This window comes from Anoplopoma fimbria, chromosome 12 (assembly GCF_027596085.1).
Source record: "Anoplopoma fimbria isolate UVic2021 breed Golden Eagle Sablefish chromosome 12, Afim_UVic_2022, whole genome shotgun sequence".
Lineage (NCBI taxonomy): Eukaryota > Metazoa > Chordata > Actinopteri > Perciformes > Anoplopomatidae > Anoplopoma > Anoplopoma fimbria.
The window spans coordinates 21,800,940-21,815,525 of NC_072460.1; the positions used below are offsets into that span (position 1 = coordinate 21,800,940).

Below are 14,586 nucleotides of genomic sequence, written 5' to 3' on the forward strand. Positions count from 1 at the left end.
GTACAGGCACCAGCTGGCAAATGTGTTTAACCAGGAAACAGTTTTATTTTGTAAAATGTGTTTAGTTTAGATTATTAATTTATTTATTTCACCTGTCTTTATTTCACAGGGCTTGAAAAAAACAGGCCTAATCTTCTCCTGGGTCTGGTAGTCATCCAGAAGGCAAAACGTCCAGGAAGCTTGCCTCAGGAAATTGAAGAGAAGAGACCCAAAGTCCTTATGTCCAAAGACCCTATGTGGATTCCAAAACCCCCAGTCCTCTATGGTTCTGACAAATTGGAAATGTTCCAACCATACGATCCAGAGACTCCTGCTAGCACCACACCTCCTGGCACACCACCTTGCCCTGGGTCTCCATCAGACTCTTCCTCTTCTGGCTCAGTGACCATGCCACCTTGTTCGACTTCCGTTAGAACACACCCTCCTGTTTCTACCTCAGCTGCTGTTGCTGCCACTAAGTCCACCAGCTCTGACAAGAATCCCACAAAAACATCCAGTAATAAGTCACCGCTGCAGACTATCTTAAAGAGTTTGTTCGGCAACAAGCAAACTGACTCTGTTGTCTCTTCTGACGGAAGTTCTACAACAACAACAACAACAACAACAACAGTTGGTGCTAAGAAGGTCCAAATGTTTTCTCAGAGGTCTAGATCAATGGTGGATCCAATTGTCCAACAGTATGGACAGAAATCCAAAGTAAAGAAAATGGAAGAAGAAGAAGAAAATGAATTTGACCGACCATATGACCCAGAAGAGGAGTATGATCCAGCAATGGGATATAGACAGGTTGCTCCTAAGAGCATTGAAACAATTAAGGCCGATGGCCCTGCAATACCCGGCTTTGTAGACGATGGTGTGGCCTATGATCCAGAGGACGAGACCATCTTTGCAGATATTCAAAGTGAAGTTTTAACAAAGCAACCTGTTCCAACTCAAACGTCAGATTCTCCACCATGCCCAACGACAATTTCTACCCAGATTGTAACGCCAGCTCCAGCACAAACCTCCACCCCAGCTGGAGTAATTCAGAACATTCCTACAGGCACTGTAGTTGTCTCAGCTGCAACACTAACTGAACAACAGCGGATGCTTGAGGAGCTCAATAAGCAGATTGAAGAGCAGAAACGGCAGTTGAAGGAGCAGGAAGAGGCACTACGTCAACAGAGAGAGGCTGTGGGTATGTTCATGGCTCACTTTTCTGTTTCTGATTCCCTGATGTCTCCACCACAAAAACCTTTGCCTCCGAGTCAACTGTCAGGATCAACAGACAAGACCAGCAACCTTACAGAGACTGTGGAAAGTTTAAATGCGGATTCACAAACTGTTAAGCTAGAAGACTCAACTGCCATCCCTCATTTAGAAAATGATACAAATACTATCACAGAGCAAGATGAAACAAAGGACGATGTTAAGGATGACGACAAGTATTCCTCTGCTGGAGAAATTGAAGATTCTGATGTAGCTTATGATCCTGAGGACGAAACACTTTTTAATGAAATGCAAGATGATGTATTTCAAGGAGGCAGTTTAAAGACTTGTGATTCATCTTTGTCTAGAACAGGACATAGTTCCGGCCGCAAGGGCACTTCTCATAATGCATACCACAGCAGAAAGAGAAGGCTATCACCAAAGAAGCGAAGTCATCGTGAAAGAGTCCGCAATAGAAGTCCTTCAAGAAGTTCACAGCAGCGTTCTCCTTCACATTCCCGGCGACGAAGGGAAAGGGATCGACACAGAAGAAGTGAAAGGGACAGGTCAAGGCATAGCGCTAGAGAGCAGTCTGAACGCCAGGGTCGCCACCGTAAAGAGCATGGTACACACCGGCATTCTCACGGGCGTAGAAGATCCCCATCATCTCCTAGCAAAAAAGATACAGGGTCCCTTTCACCAAAGCAGAGCAGAGGAACTTCCCCACAATCCCTTGAGAATTCAACGGCTTTAAATGTTCTATGTAATGCTCCAAACTCTTCAGACTCTGTTGTTGGACAATTTGTAGAGAATAACAAATCATCATTTACCTCGGTTACTATTAAAAATGACCCTGATCTTGTCGAGAACGCTGTTAAAGGCTTTTCTTCCTGTTCACATGAACTTCTTCACAATGTGAAGCTTGAAACTACAGAACCACCAAAATCCCAGGAGCCTCAAAAAACTGTAGTCAGTGGCCATGACGACACAGGTAGTGGTTCTTCTACACACGTGAATAAACCCTCTCAACAAGAGACTTTCATGGACAAACTCGATAGTACAGTTCCTCTGAGAGAAATTGATCCACCCATTCGAGATTCTCCTCACAGCCCTGATCCAGAGCCACAATTTGTGAAACGTAGCTGCAAAGAAAATAGTGACTCTGTAAAAATTGAGGAAATGAGAGATCTTTTGATGGATATCAGCGACTTAAAGGCAAATGTTAAAGTTGAAAATAATCCTCTGCCTGTTGGAGGTCAAACAACAATGTCCAATATGCAGTGGCCTTCTGTTGGAGGTGCAATATCAGATGGTAGAGATATTGGTTTCAGAGCCCTAAATCTTAAGGTTCCAGGTGTCAGAGATAAGGATATGATCGAGCAAGACCAACAGATAGAAGGGGGAATTCCAGGCTTAAAGCATCAAGATGTACTGGGCCAAGGGGGAGAACATTCAAATCAAGCTACAGGCACAGATGTTCAGGGCTCTGGACCTGAAATAGACCCTGTACTAATGCATCAAGGACATGGTATGAGTGGTCCAGGTATTAGGAATGCAGGATTAGATGTGAAAGAACTAGGACATAGGGGTCCACAGATCGATCGTAGAGAAACAGGATTTGGATTCCCAGGGCCTGAGATGAGAGATCCTGGCATGCAAGGCATGACTCTCAACATTTGGGGTCCTGGATCACACACACGAGACCTGTCTAGTATGCAAGGTGTGAACCCAGAAGTAAAAGGTCAAAGCCCTGATATTAGACCCAGTGATACAGAAATGAGGGGACAACATCTTGTAACAGCTGTCCCGCAGATAGAAGGTAGGGCTCCAGATATTATAGGAAGAGGTGGCGGCCAAAAAGATAGAAGTTCTCCAGGTATGAGATCTGCTATGAGGGCTGGTGGTGTAAGAGATCCAAGTCCAGATATGAGACCAGGTCCATCTTTTAGGGGTTCAGGAAGAGTTCAAAGGCAATCTAGGCATGATGGCAGTTCAGTTTTAGAGGAAAGGGGCCCTTCGAAAAGGTCTTTCCAGGCTCATGGAAGAGATGCAGACTTGAGCGGGAGGGGTGGTGTTCGAGAGAGGAGTTTAGATTCAAATGCAACTACAGGTCCAGATGGTAGAGTTCTAAGAGCAATGACAGATGAAAGGTGGGGCCTGCAAAGCGGGCAAGATGTACCCATGAGAGAACCAGGGCCAAACATAAAATATGAAAGTGGTGTACAAGACAGGAGCGGGCCTAGAGAACTATTCAAAGAGCCACGGCCTGATATTAGGGCTGAAAGGACTGGGCACGGCGCTGACCGGGGAGAATCAGAAACTATGCATGAATTAAGAAGGCCAGAAAGCAGTTACATGCAGGCTGGTCAAGATATGGGTAGTGTGGGCAGCTCGGATACAAGGGGCGATGGCTTTCCATACATTGCCGATCCAGATCGGAGAGGTCCAGGACCAGGTGCTGTTGGTCCTGATATTGGGGGCCAGAGGAGTCAATATAAAGGCCCGGGTCCACATATGAGGGGTCTAGATTGGAGTGGCCCAGGATCAGACATAAGAGATGATTGGAGAGGGCCAGATAGGAGAGGATCAGGTCCAGTCAGAGGAGGGCCATTTGAAGATGAAATGATTCATCAGCCTGATAGAAGAGGTACAAACATGGAGGGCCAGGGACCTGACAGAAGAAGTGCTGGAGACCTAGACTTTAGAGAATCAGGTTCTGATATCAGTGGTCCAATCATGGAGGGACTCAGGCATGACAGGAGGAGACCAGGAAGTGCAGATTTCATGGGACAAGAGCCTGAAAGGAGAGGTCCAACTAGGGGCAAAGTAGGGCCTGGTATTCATGGACCAGGGGGTCCAGACATTGTTGGACCAGGACTTGAAAGGAGAGGGCCAGCTTTGGAGGGTCCAGGGCCTAACCACAGAGGACCTGGTGGTCCAGATTTCAGAGGACCAGGACCTGAGAGAAAAGCTCCAGATATGGAGGGTCAAGTACCTGGCGTGAGAGGACCGGCAGGTCCAGAATTCAGTGGTACATGGCCTGAAAGGAGAGGACCTGATATGGTTGGTCCAGGGCCTGAGAGGAGAGGTCCAGCTTTAGAGGGTCCTGGGCCTGACAGGAGAGGTCCTGGAGGTCCAGATTTCAGGGGACCAGGGCCTGAAGGCAGAGGTTTATCCATGGAGGGTCCTAGGCCTGACAGGAGAGGACCTGGAGGTCCAGATTTCAGGGGACCAGGGCCTGAAGGCAGAGGTTTATCCATGGAGGGTCCTAGGCCTGACAGGAGAGGACCTGGAGGTCCAGATTTCAGGGGACCAGGGGCTGAGAGGAGAGGTCCACCAATGGAGATTCCTGGGCCTGACAGGAGAGGACCTGGAGCTCCAGATTTCAGGGGACCAGGGGCTGAGAGGAGAGGTCCATCAATGGAGAGGCCTGGGCCTGACAGAAGAGGTCCTGGAGGTCCAGATTTCAGGGGACCAGGGCCAGAGAGGAGAGGTCCATCAATGGAGGGTCCTGGGCCTGACTTGAGAGGACCTATAGGTCCAGATTTCAGGGGTCCAGGGCCTGAAAGCAGAGTCTTATCTATTGAGGGTCCTGGGCCTGTCAGGAGACGACCTGGAGGTCAGGATTTAATGGGACCAGGGCCTGACAGGAGAGGACCTGGAGGTCCAGATTTCAGGGGTCCAGGGCCTGAAAGTAGAGTCTTATCTATGGAGGGTCCTGGGCCTGACAGGATAGGATCTGAAGGTCCAGATTTCAGGGGCCCAGGGCCTGAAAGCAGAGGCTTAACAATGGAGGGTGCTGGGGCTGACAGGAGAGGACCTGGAGGTCCAGATTTCAGAGGACCAGGACCTGAAAGGAGAATACTAGCCATGGAGGGTCCTCGGCCTGACAGGAGAGGCCCTGTAGGTCCAGATTTTAGGGAACCAGATCCTGAGGGAAGAGGTCCATCTTTGGAGGGTCCTGGGCCTGACAGAAGAGGTCCTGGAGGTCCAGATTTCAGGGGACCAGGGCCAGAGAGGAGAGGTCCATCAATGGAGGGTCCTGGGCCTGACTTGAGAGGACCTATAGGTCCAGATTTCAGAGGACCAGGACTTGAAAGGAGAAATCTAGCTATGGAGCGTCCTGGTCCTAACAGTAGAGGAACTGGGTGTCCAGATTTCAGAGGACCAGGACTTGAAATAAGAGGTCCAGCTATGGAGGCCCCAGGACCTAACAGAAGAGGATCAGGCGGTCCAGACTTTAGTGGCCCGGAACCTGATAGAGAAGGCCCTGTTATGGCTTGCGTCTGGCCTTCCAAGAGGGTATCAGAAGTTCCAGATTTTAGCGGGCCAGGATATGAAAGGAAAGGTCACACTATGGACAGTCAAGAACCAGACAGGAGAGGACCAGGAGGTCCAGGTTTCCAGGGACCCAGGCCGGACAGGAAAGATATAGCTATGGATGGACTAGGGCCTGACAGGAGAGGACCAGGAGGTCCAGAATTTAGAGGGCCTGTGTGTGAAAGTAGAAGTCCCTCTATGAAGAGTCAAGGACTTGAAAGGAGAGGTCTAGGAGATGAAAACCCTGATATACATGGTGCTGACAGGAGGGGACCATATGTTAGAGGTCCAGGGAGTGACTTTACTGAAATGGGCCCTGAAAGAACTGGTCCAGGCATAGAAGGTCCAGGGCCTGATTTTAGAGGACAGAGGGGAACACACATCGGGGGTCCAGGGCCCGAAAGTGGACAACAACATATTGTGGGCTCAGGGCCTGACAGGAGAGGTCCAGTTATCAGGGGACCAAGGCCGGAAGGACCAGGTTCCAGTATGGAGGGCCCAGGGCCCAACAGGAGTGTGCCAGGTGGTCCAGACATGAGGAGACCAGGGCTTCACTATTCAGATCCAAACAGAGAGGACCCAGGGGCTGAAAGGAGAGGTCCAGAAGGTCCACATTTCAGAGGGCCTGAGCCAGAAAGAAGACCTCCAAATATGGAGGGACCAGAGTCTGATTGGCGAGGTCCACAGATCAGGGGGGGGAGGCCTGAAAGAACTGTTGTGGAGTGTCCAGGGCCTGATAGGAAACGTCCAAGAGGTCCAGATTTCAGAAGACTTGGTTGTGAAAGTATAGGTCCAGAAATTGAGGGCCCTGGGCCTGGCAGACAAGAACCTCGAGGCTCAGGCTTTAGAGAGCCTGGACATGAAAGAAGAGGTCCTGATTTGGAGGGCCTAGGACCAGAATTGAGAAGAACTGGTGGTCCACACTTTAGAGGCCGAGGGATCAGACCGAGAGGTCCAAATTCAGAAGGTCTAAGACACCGAAGAGATGAATGGGGAGGGGCTGAATTTGGCGGGGCAGAACCTATCCAAGAGAGCCAAGATATTGCAGGCCAAGGAGCTGATAGAACAAGACGCAACTTGAGGGGTTCAAGGCCTATGAGGGGAGGCATCAGAGGACCAGAAGACAGATGGAAAGGGCCAGACTTCCGGGGCTCTGCTCTTGATAGGATAGGCACAGACACAGAGGAACAATGGTCCGATGAAAGAGGGCCCAATATGGAGTCTGTAGGAAATGAAAGAGAATGGTCAGGAGATGATTGGAAAAGACATGGCAACAGAGGTCCAGGCCCCATCCAAGACGGTCTAGGTGAGCAGGTTCAAGAGCATAGCAGGCAAGGTCCTTGTGGGGAATGGAGAGGCCCTGAACGTAGGGGGCCAAGGTCCACACAGGAAAGACCAAATATGCCATTTCCAGGGCCTTTGAGAGGGCCAAGAGATGATTGGAGTGGTCCTGTTTGCAGAGGCCCAGGGCCTGTCCAGGGTGACCAAGATATGGTTTGCCCAGGGCCTGGTAGGGGAGGACCTGGAGATGGATGGAGAGGGACTGAAAGAGGGGGTGCTGGACCAAATAGAAGGGGGCGTGGACCATTTTTCAGTGGGGAAAGAGATCCTGACAATCGAGGTCAAGGCTGTGATAGAAGAGGTCCAAATGTGGGAGAACGAGGATCAGATGTTAGAGGGGGGAATATGGGGAATGACCGGATGCAGACAGATTTCAGGGGTAATATGCGAAGGCCAGACATGGAAGGACATGGTGTTTACAGGGGAGCTCCAGGCTTTGAAATGGAAGGCTTTGATAGAAGGGGCCCCAGAGGTCGAGATTCAAGACCCTCAGGGCCTGAAAACAGAAATTCAAACATTGAAGGTCCAGGGACTGATGAGCAGTTTTCAGATTATGGGGGATTAGGATCTGAAAGGCAAGGTGTAGACATGGAAAGCCCTAGAACAGGTAGACAAGGATTTGACCCTGCTTTTAGGAGGGGAAGTAGAGGTCGAGTTATGAGAAGGCCTGGTAAATCAGATAGCAGGGGAACACCTGAAAGTTCAGATAGAAGACATGGGCCTGAGAGGTGGGATACAAACACAGAGGGTCCTTGGTCAGATAGAAGAGGTCCAGATATGGGCCCAGGGTTAGACTCAAGAGAATTTGAGCCAGCCATGAAGGATGACCTGCAAGGGTCAAATATAAGGGGTCCAGGGTGTGATAGCGGATGGCCAGAGAGTACAGCATTACCTCATTTCACTAGTCCTCATCAAGGCCCTAGGGATCCACATTCTGCAACATACGATGGACCACTAGGTCCAACTCAAAACAGTGGAGGAAACTCAGACCCTGGTTTTCACAATCTACAAAATCAGCACGCAGTAAAGCCCCAGAAACTCAGAGGTGCCTTGCTTCCCACTCCAACAGAAGGTCTCATACGCTTTCCAAATCATATGATCAACAATCCTGATGTCTTTAGCCCAAAAAGGCAAAAAATAGGTCCCCCAGCAGACAGGAAGTGGAGTAGAGATAGACCAGTGAGTCGAGAACGAGAATTGATCAAAGGTCAAAGACAGGAGCACGAGAAAAGTCCTGCCGGTAAAATAAGCACACCTGAAAATGAAAACAAAGGGGATGGAGAACAAAAAAAGGAAGCGGGCAATGAAACTGGTAAACAGGATACGAGTGTAGAAACTAAAACCAATGAAAGTATGGACAGTGATGGAAGTAAAAGCAATGTCCAGTCAAGTTAGAAACAACAACAAAATCATAAAGCATGGCCCCCTCGTGACAGCAAGGCTGTCAAAGTAGACCTGCAAGAAGTCTGAAGTATCATAACATTGAATAGAGATACTACAGCATAACACAAACTGAATGTATTTTTTCCCCAAGGAAAGCGTTTGTCCATGTCCTATTGAAATTTCAAAAAGACTTACAGGCAAAGCCATGTGGAAGATCAGACATTGTAGCTTGTTATGAAAATGCTCTTAGGTATTTGAGTTTATTATGTATTGGTTTGTCTTGCATTCAAACTAGATGCATTTGTTTTTCTATTGGATTATGACTAAATGCCTCTTAAACTTAATCAATCACTTTAACTTGATGTGCATTTCTAGTCGGAAATGGTAAGAAATGTTTTGTACAGATAATGTACAGTTTTTTTGTTTGTTTGTTTGATTTTTAACATAGCCATGGTGTCAGTACAGTAGCCTTGATCTGGCTTTTATGTTCTTCTGCTGATTTAAAAAATGGCTTGTTTCATTGGTCTTTTAGAGTGTAAGAGGTCAATAAAATGATTTTTTAAAATTTGTATTAAGTCTGATTTTGTCATAAATATTTTGAATTTATCAATTGCTACACAATAGTGCCTTAATCTGTTATTTAGAAGGAACAAAAACTATATTAAAGTGCCAGCACTTTTCTGTTTGTGGTAATAAATCACACTGTGGTTTATATTTTTTAGAGGTACAATAGAAAGTCTCCTTTACTGCTCACAACAAGGTCCGTGCATTATCTTGAGTAAACCGGTCTTGATTTACAAAAAAGAGACATTACTGTTTAGTTTTTCAAATGTATTTTTGGGGGGGTTTGAGCACTGCAAGCCATAAACACCCAATATATTCAAGAAAAGAGAGATATTTCTACGACCCATATCTCCAAAACTATGTATTTTTGATTTGGGGTGAACTGTTTCTTCAATTAAAGGTACAGTAATGAAAAAAGTTTCAAGCATTATGTACTTAAAGTATAAGTAAACATGCAGAAAAATATCCATGTCAGTGTTATTACTGGAGTTTTAACACTGATACATTCTTGTGTAAGTAGAATTTTATTTATTTTAACTATGTATGATTTTTAGCTACTATATTTTGTCAGTTATAAATCAAAATGCTAAATATTTTATTATCTAATCATATATTCTGTATGTAAAGTGTGAATCTGCAAATTAACTACAGCAGCTGTAGCAATGCATGAGTAAATCATATTACCCTGGAATGTAGTGGCGTAAAAATACAAAGTAGCATAAACGTGTACTCTAGTACAAGAACAATATTTTAGTAAATATTCTAACATTGAATATAGCATTTTAACAATCATGCTCATAGAGGACTGAATCTTTATTGTATATAATCTTCTCCAGCCACCTGCAAAGATCATGTTTTACCAGCAGGAGGTGACATTCATTCAGTAAAATCTTCAGTCCGTCATCAGGCATCACAGCATCCACCAAGGAGTTCATATTGATGTAGCTGTACTTGAGTACAACTTTGAGGGACTTTATTATATATTATCTTAGCCTACTTTAAACTCTAACCATGTAGATGATTAATAAGAATATCCAGTTTCCTATAACGTGTGATTCAACACATGTTAGTGGTTCATTTAGTCTCTTTGTGCTCCATATGACTCTTATATTGTAATGACAATAAGTGGGATCAAGTGTGGCCTATGTTACAACAAAGTATTTTGTAGAAGAGCACTTTTAGCAGATTATTTTTACAAAATTAACTGTTTTTTTTTGGGGTTTTTTTACCTTTTATGTAGTTTTATAGTCCTGAAGGCCTTCTATTCAGATTAAGAAGCTTTTGCCAATTGTTGGGATATTTGCAAAGATAGTTTGATGCATAGTAATCATTGCATTGTACTTTTTTTTTTTTTTTTTTTTTTTTTTTTTTACAGTCCTGGAGATAAGTATTATACTTAATTATACTTAAGGATATATTAATATTACTAAGGCTAAAGCAGCATGTTATAGCTGAATTTACAACTCCGCATATTATTTTAAAAGCCATAAAAGAGCATATTTTATTTAAAAATGGAGTGTAGAGGAGACATTATCATATAATGGGACTAAAAATACAAAAAATATATTATTTACTAAAACAGTAAATTACAGTCAAACACTGAAACGACGTCCGGTGGTCTGGACACAACGTCAGTTATCACCTTATCATACTCAGTCAATGTTGTCACCCGCGGCCATCGTTCGCTCGTCGAGTTGGCGTGAAAGTAAGTTTAAGTCCAAAGAATAAGGCCCATAAAGAAAGCTGAATAATATCTGCATCTCATTTAAATAGAACGACTTAATGGTTATTATTTGACGTTAGCGTAGAGTAGGCCAACGTCTTTTCAAAATGTACCGACGGTAGTTTAAAGTTCCTCTTGTGCCAACGGTTCGTCCCGAGCTACCGGTAGTTTCAAATTCCTCCAACGGTTAGTCACGAGCTACCGGTAGTTTAAAGTTCCTCTTGTGCCAACGGTTCGTCCCGAGCTACCGGTAGTTTCAAATTCCTCCAACGGTTAGTCACGAGCTACCGTTAGTTTCAAATTCCTCCAACGGTTAGTCACGAGCTACCGTTAGTTTCAAATTCCTCCAACGGTTAGTGACGAGCTACCGTTAGCGCAGAGTAGGCCAACGTCTTTTCAAAATTCTAACGTGAGCTTTTTGAAATTAACCACGGACAGTTTGTCAACGGCCGACATGTTGGAGATGGGGAAGATGTCAGTTTGTTTCAGTGTTAGTTTGTTTTGGCAAAAGCAACAATTTAGCACATTATTAATAACCTTCATATTCTAGATATTCTATCCTGGTTGGCTTCCATGGCAACACAGTTAGCTGATTAACATGGACTGAAGCTACAGAGTCTATTCTGGTGTCAGTGTATGTAGAGTAATGTGTCTCTTCCTCGGTCCTCAGCCCGTCTGTAGAGTGAAGGATGTCATCATATCCCTCGGCTTCATCCAGAGAACACACCTGCGACCCCGGTGGGGTGATTCTGAGCCAAGGTGGATGCTTGACCATCGACCACGGGCAGGTGTTGTTACCTGAGCTCGGTCTGATGGAGATGTCCGAGGTTGAATACACGCACCTTCAGCACCTCATCCAGGCCCACATGGAGGCCCACGTTGCCCCTCCAGACCTGCATGCTTCCAGATCTCACCCTGCTACAGTGATGGTAAAAGACGCCACTGGATCCGCAGTGATCTCCCCCGCCATGGGCACCCAAGCTATTGACCTATCCACTTCAACCGATGACCACTGCCTGGTGATGCCAGGAGAACGGACGCCAGCTTCTCACGGCGAGGTCCCTGGTTTTGTGCTGGCCAGAGTCCGAGGTGAGGACAGCCCGACTGAACTACGACCCAACGGCAGCGCATCTTCACAGATGAGATCCAGATCGGCTGCCAGAGTTTGCTTGGAGAAAAGGTTCAATACCCTGTGCGCTGACACCCCAAGACAGCAAGATATTCAGTCTGCAGTTCTCAGCAAGTAGGCGTCACTCATATAAGTGTATATATGTTTGTAAATATACCCCCATAATGCACATTTATTATGGTATATGCAAAAATATGTTGTTGTGTTTCAGTTTTTTGACAATACTTCAGCAGTCTGCAGAGGCTCAAGAGGCAGTCATACACCCTCAGATGCATAAGTGGATGAAAACTGACAGAGCGAATCCTTTTGAGGTTTCCAGCCCATATGCAGGGGGGGTATTTAACCCAGTCACCAACATGTGTGAACAAGTAGGACGAAAAACATATGCACTATTCTGACAGCACAGCTAGAATTCATTGTTCAATCCTCTCTTTTTTCCTGTTTTATCCTCAGGTGATCGGCCATATCCCTCACATGGTGGAACATAACAAGCATCATAGTTTAATCATCCCCAAGAGTTTCTCATTTAATTTCCACCCGGAAAGGGTTGTTACGAAAGCTCACTATACAAGTGGCAGAAACTCAGCAGAGGAGCAGCAGTTGAACATAGGAAGTAATAATCAATACTCATAAATTGTTGTTTTTGTTGTCGTTTTTTTGTGTCTTAATTTAGTCTTATACACTCATGTTTTTTTCAAAGATGATTTGGCCACAGCAGCTGCCTTCAGGAAGCATGGCATCACACACAGCTCGCAACCCAGCAAGGCTGCCTCGGCTGCCCCAGACTCAGCTGGAGAATCGGGGAGCAGCATCTCGAGAAGAGTTCGATCAAATATGTCACTTATCCAGCGCAGGGAGAGACACAACAGTAAGGAGAGGGAACGCAGGTGAGCAGCTATCGGCAACAGCTGAAGGCGTCTCTGCACCATCCACAAATGAACATGGTTCCTATTAAATAATACATAAATATTAACATACTTTTTAAACAGAAAGAAAGAAGCCATGGCCCCAAACACAGACTCAGAGTGTGGAATAATGTAGGATTTATTGTAGAAACTGAGGCTTCAGAGGATGCTGACAGTTTGAGCTCTGCTCAGCGGGGAAGGGTAATGAGAGTAAGACGTGGCTGGTACGATAGCTTGGGGTTATGGTGACAAGCTGTTGAGGCAGCCAGGGGAGACGGAGGATAATGATTCTGGAGGCACAAGGAAACAGGTTAAGTTTCTTGATGTTCAAGTAAATAAAACAGCATAAAGAAATAACTGATACGCATGAAACAGAGAGGCCAAGAGTGACAAAAAACACGGGAACACAAGGAAAGAATCATAGTATATCTCGTATAATGTCATGAACAGTAATAGCATAGTTTGTCATAAAAAGTCATTATTTATGTAATTAAATGTCATTTAAAAGTCATAGTGTAGTATGCCATAAAAACATTAAAATGCACGGATAAGTGCCCTAAAAAATCCTTATATAGTATATTCACAATTTTGTTTACAAATGTCATAGTATACTATGCATAACATGACATATACATATAGTATTTCATGAAAATGTCAGAGTACAGTAGGCAATGAAAAAAACACACAATATAGTATGTCTCAAAATATACTGTCATTAAAACATCATACAAATATAATGAAAAAGTCACAGTATTGCATGTCATTAAAATGTTATTAAAAAGTCATAGTCTAGTATGTCTCGTCTAGTAATGAATATCATCAAACATCATAGTGGCGCTGGCTTCCAGTTAAATATAGAATTGATATCAGGTTTCTACTCATTGTTTAGAAGTAAATCAATGGTCTGGGACAAAAATATATTACAGATATGTTTGCAGAGTACAATCAGAGTAGGTTTCTCAGATGTGCGGAGACTGGGACAACTCCCAACTTTTCTTAGTCTTACATATAATAATCAATATAATAATCAACTGGGGATTTGGAGACATTTGATGATGTCACCTTGTACTTCAGGATACTGTGATGTGCAGTTTTCTGATGTTTCAAAGAGCAAATGATTAATTAATTAATCAAGAAACAAAGCTAGAGATTCATTGATTAAAAAAATGATAACTTATTAGAGCCCTAGATCTTCTGTAAGCCACTGGGACATGGAGTCTTTTAAATTTAAAGACCATGTCAGTAAAGTTTGAGAGACACTGATAATAACATATGTATCGTCTTTGCTTCTGCACAGGAAGAGGATTCGTTTGTACTGCGATGAGCTGAACATGCTGGTGCCGTTCTGTGACTCGGACACAGACAAAGTCACCACCCTGCAGTGGACCACCGCCTTCCTCAGATACATCAAGAAAACATATGGTGACACCTTCACAGAAGTGAGTTTCTGTTGAGTTTCAACATTGATGATAGAAACTGAAGTATATGAGATTTAAAAGCTGGAGCTGCTCTTGCTGCCTGAGTAATAAGTATTTCAGATTTCTTAATGTGACTTTTATTATTTAGAGAGTTAAAATCAAATTCTTCTGGCTTTTACGGTATGAAATCATATAAACGTCATATTTTTACTGTGATGGATCGTCTAGCGTTGCAATCCACCACATTATGCTGACTGTGTGCAACACCACCACCACCACCACCTGGAGTAAAAGAGGGGCAGTCTAGATAGAAACTGACTTAGAATAATAAGGTATTGGTACTATCTTTCATTAGCTACAATACTTTGTTATCCTCCCTCTTCACAGGAGTTCCAGAAGGCATTCGCTGATGGGAAAGGACACTTTCTTAAATCTGGCCCTTCTTCAGGCTCGGACCCAATCCACCGGGAGATGGATGAGACACTGTGCATCCCTCTGGCGGTAGAGCAATGACCCTCTCACTACTTCATCTCATAAATCAGCTAGATATTTCAGTACATTTGAACCTAACATTTAAGCCTGGGTTGTACCCCGAGGCTATGGGTTAGGTCAATG

At 44.7% G+C, this 14,586-nt stretch overlaps 2 protein-coding genes across 2 annotated transcripts in view; both read left to right on the top strand.

The window, feature by feature from the left end:
* The window catches only part of si:ch73-181d5.4 (uncharacterized), a 31,303-nt gene extending 22,510 nt beyond the window's left edge, over positions 1–8,793 (top strand). The window contains exon 16 of the mRNA XM_054609368.1: positions 110–8,793. Within this exon, the coding sequence (XP_054465343.1) occupies positions 110–8,244 (8,135 nt within the window). The 3' untranslated portion in view covers positions 8,245–8,793. The remainder of the gene's footprint in view (positions 1–109) is intronic.
* Positions 8,794–10,442: 1,649 nt separating this feature from the next.
* LOC129099925 (transcription factor-like 5 protein) lies at positions 10,443–14,484 on the top strand. Its single transcript, XM_054609373.1, has 7 exons — positions 10,443–10,501; positions 11,190–11,762; positions 11,860–12,016; positions 12,102–12,261; positions 12,349–12,535; positions 13,851–13,992; positions 14,359–14,484. Exons 2-7 carry the CDS (start codon positions 11,209–11,211, stop codon positions 14,482–14,484), a joined length of 1,326 nt encoding a protein of 441 aa, XP_054465348.1. The 5' UTR covers positions 10,443–10,501; positions 11,190–11,208.
* Positions 14,485–14,586: the final 102 nt, after the last annotated feature.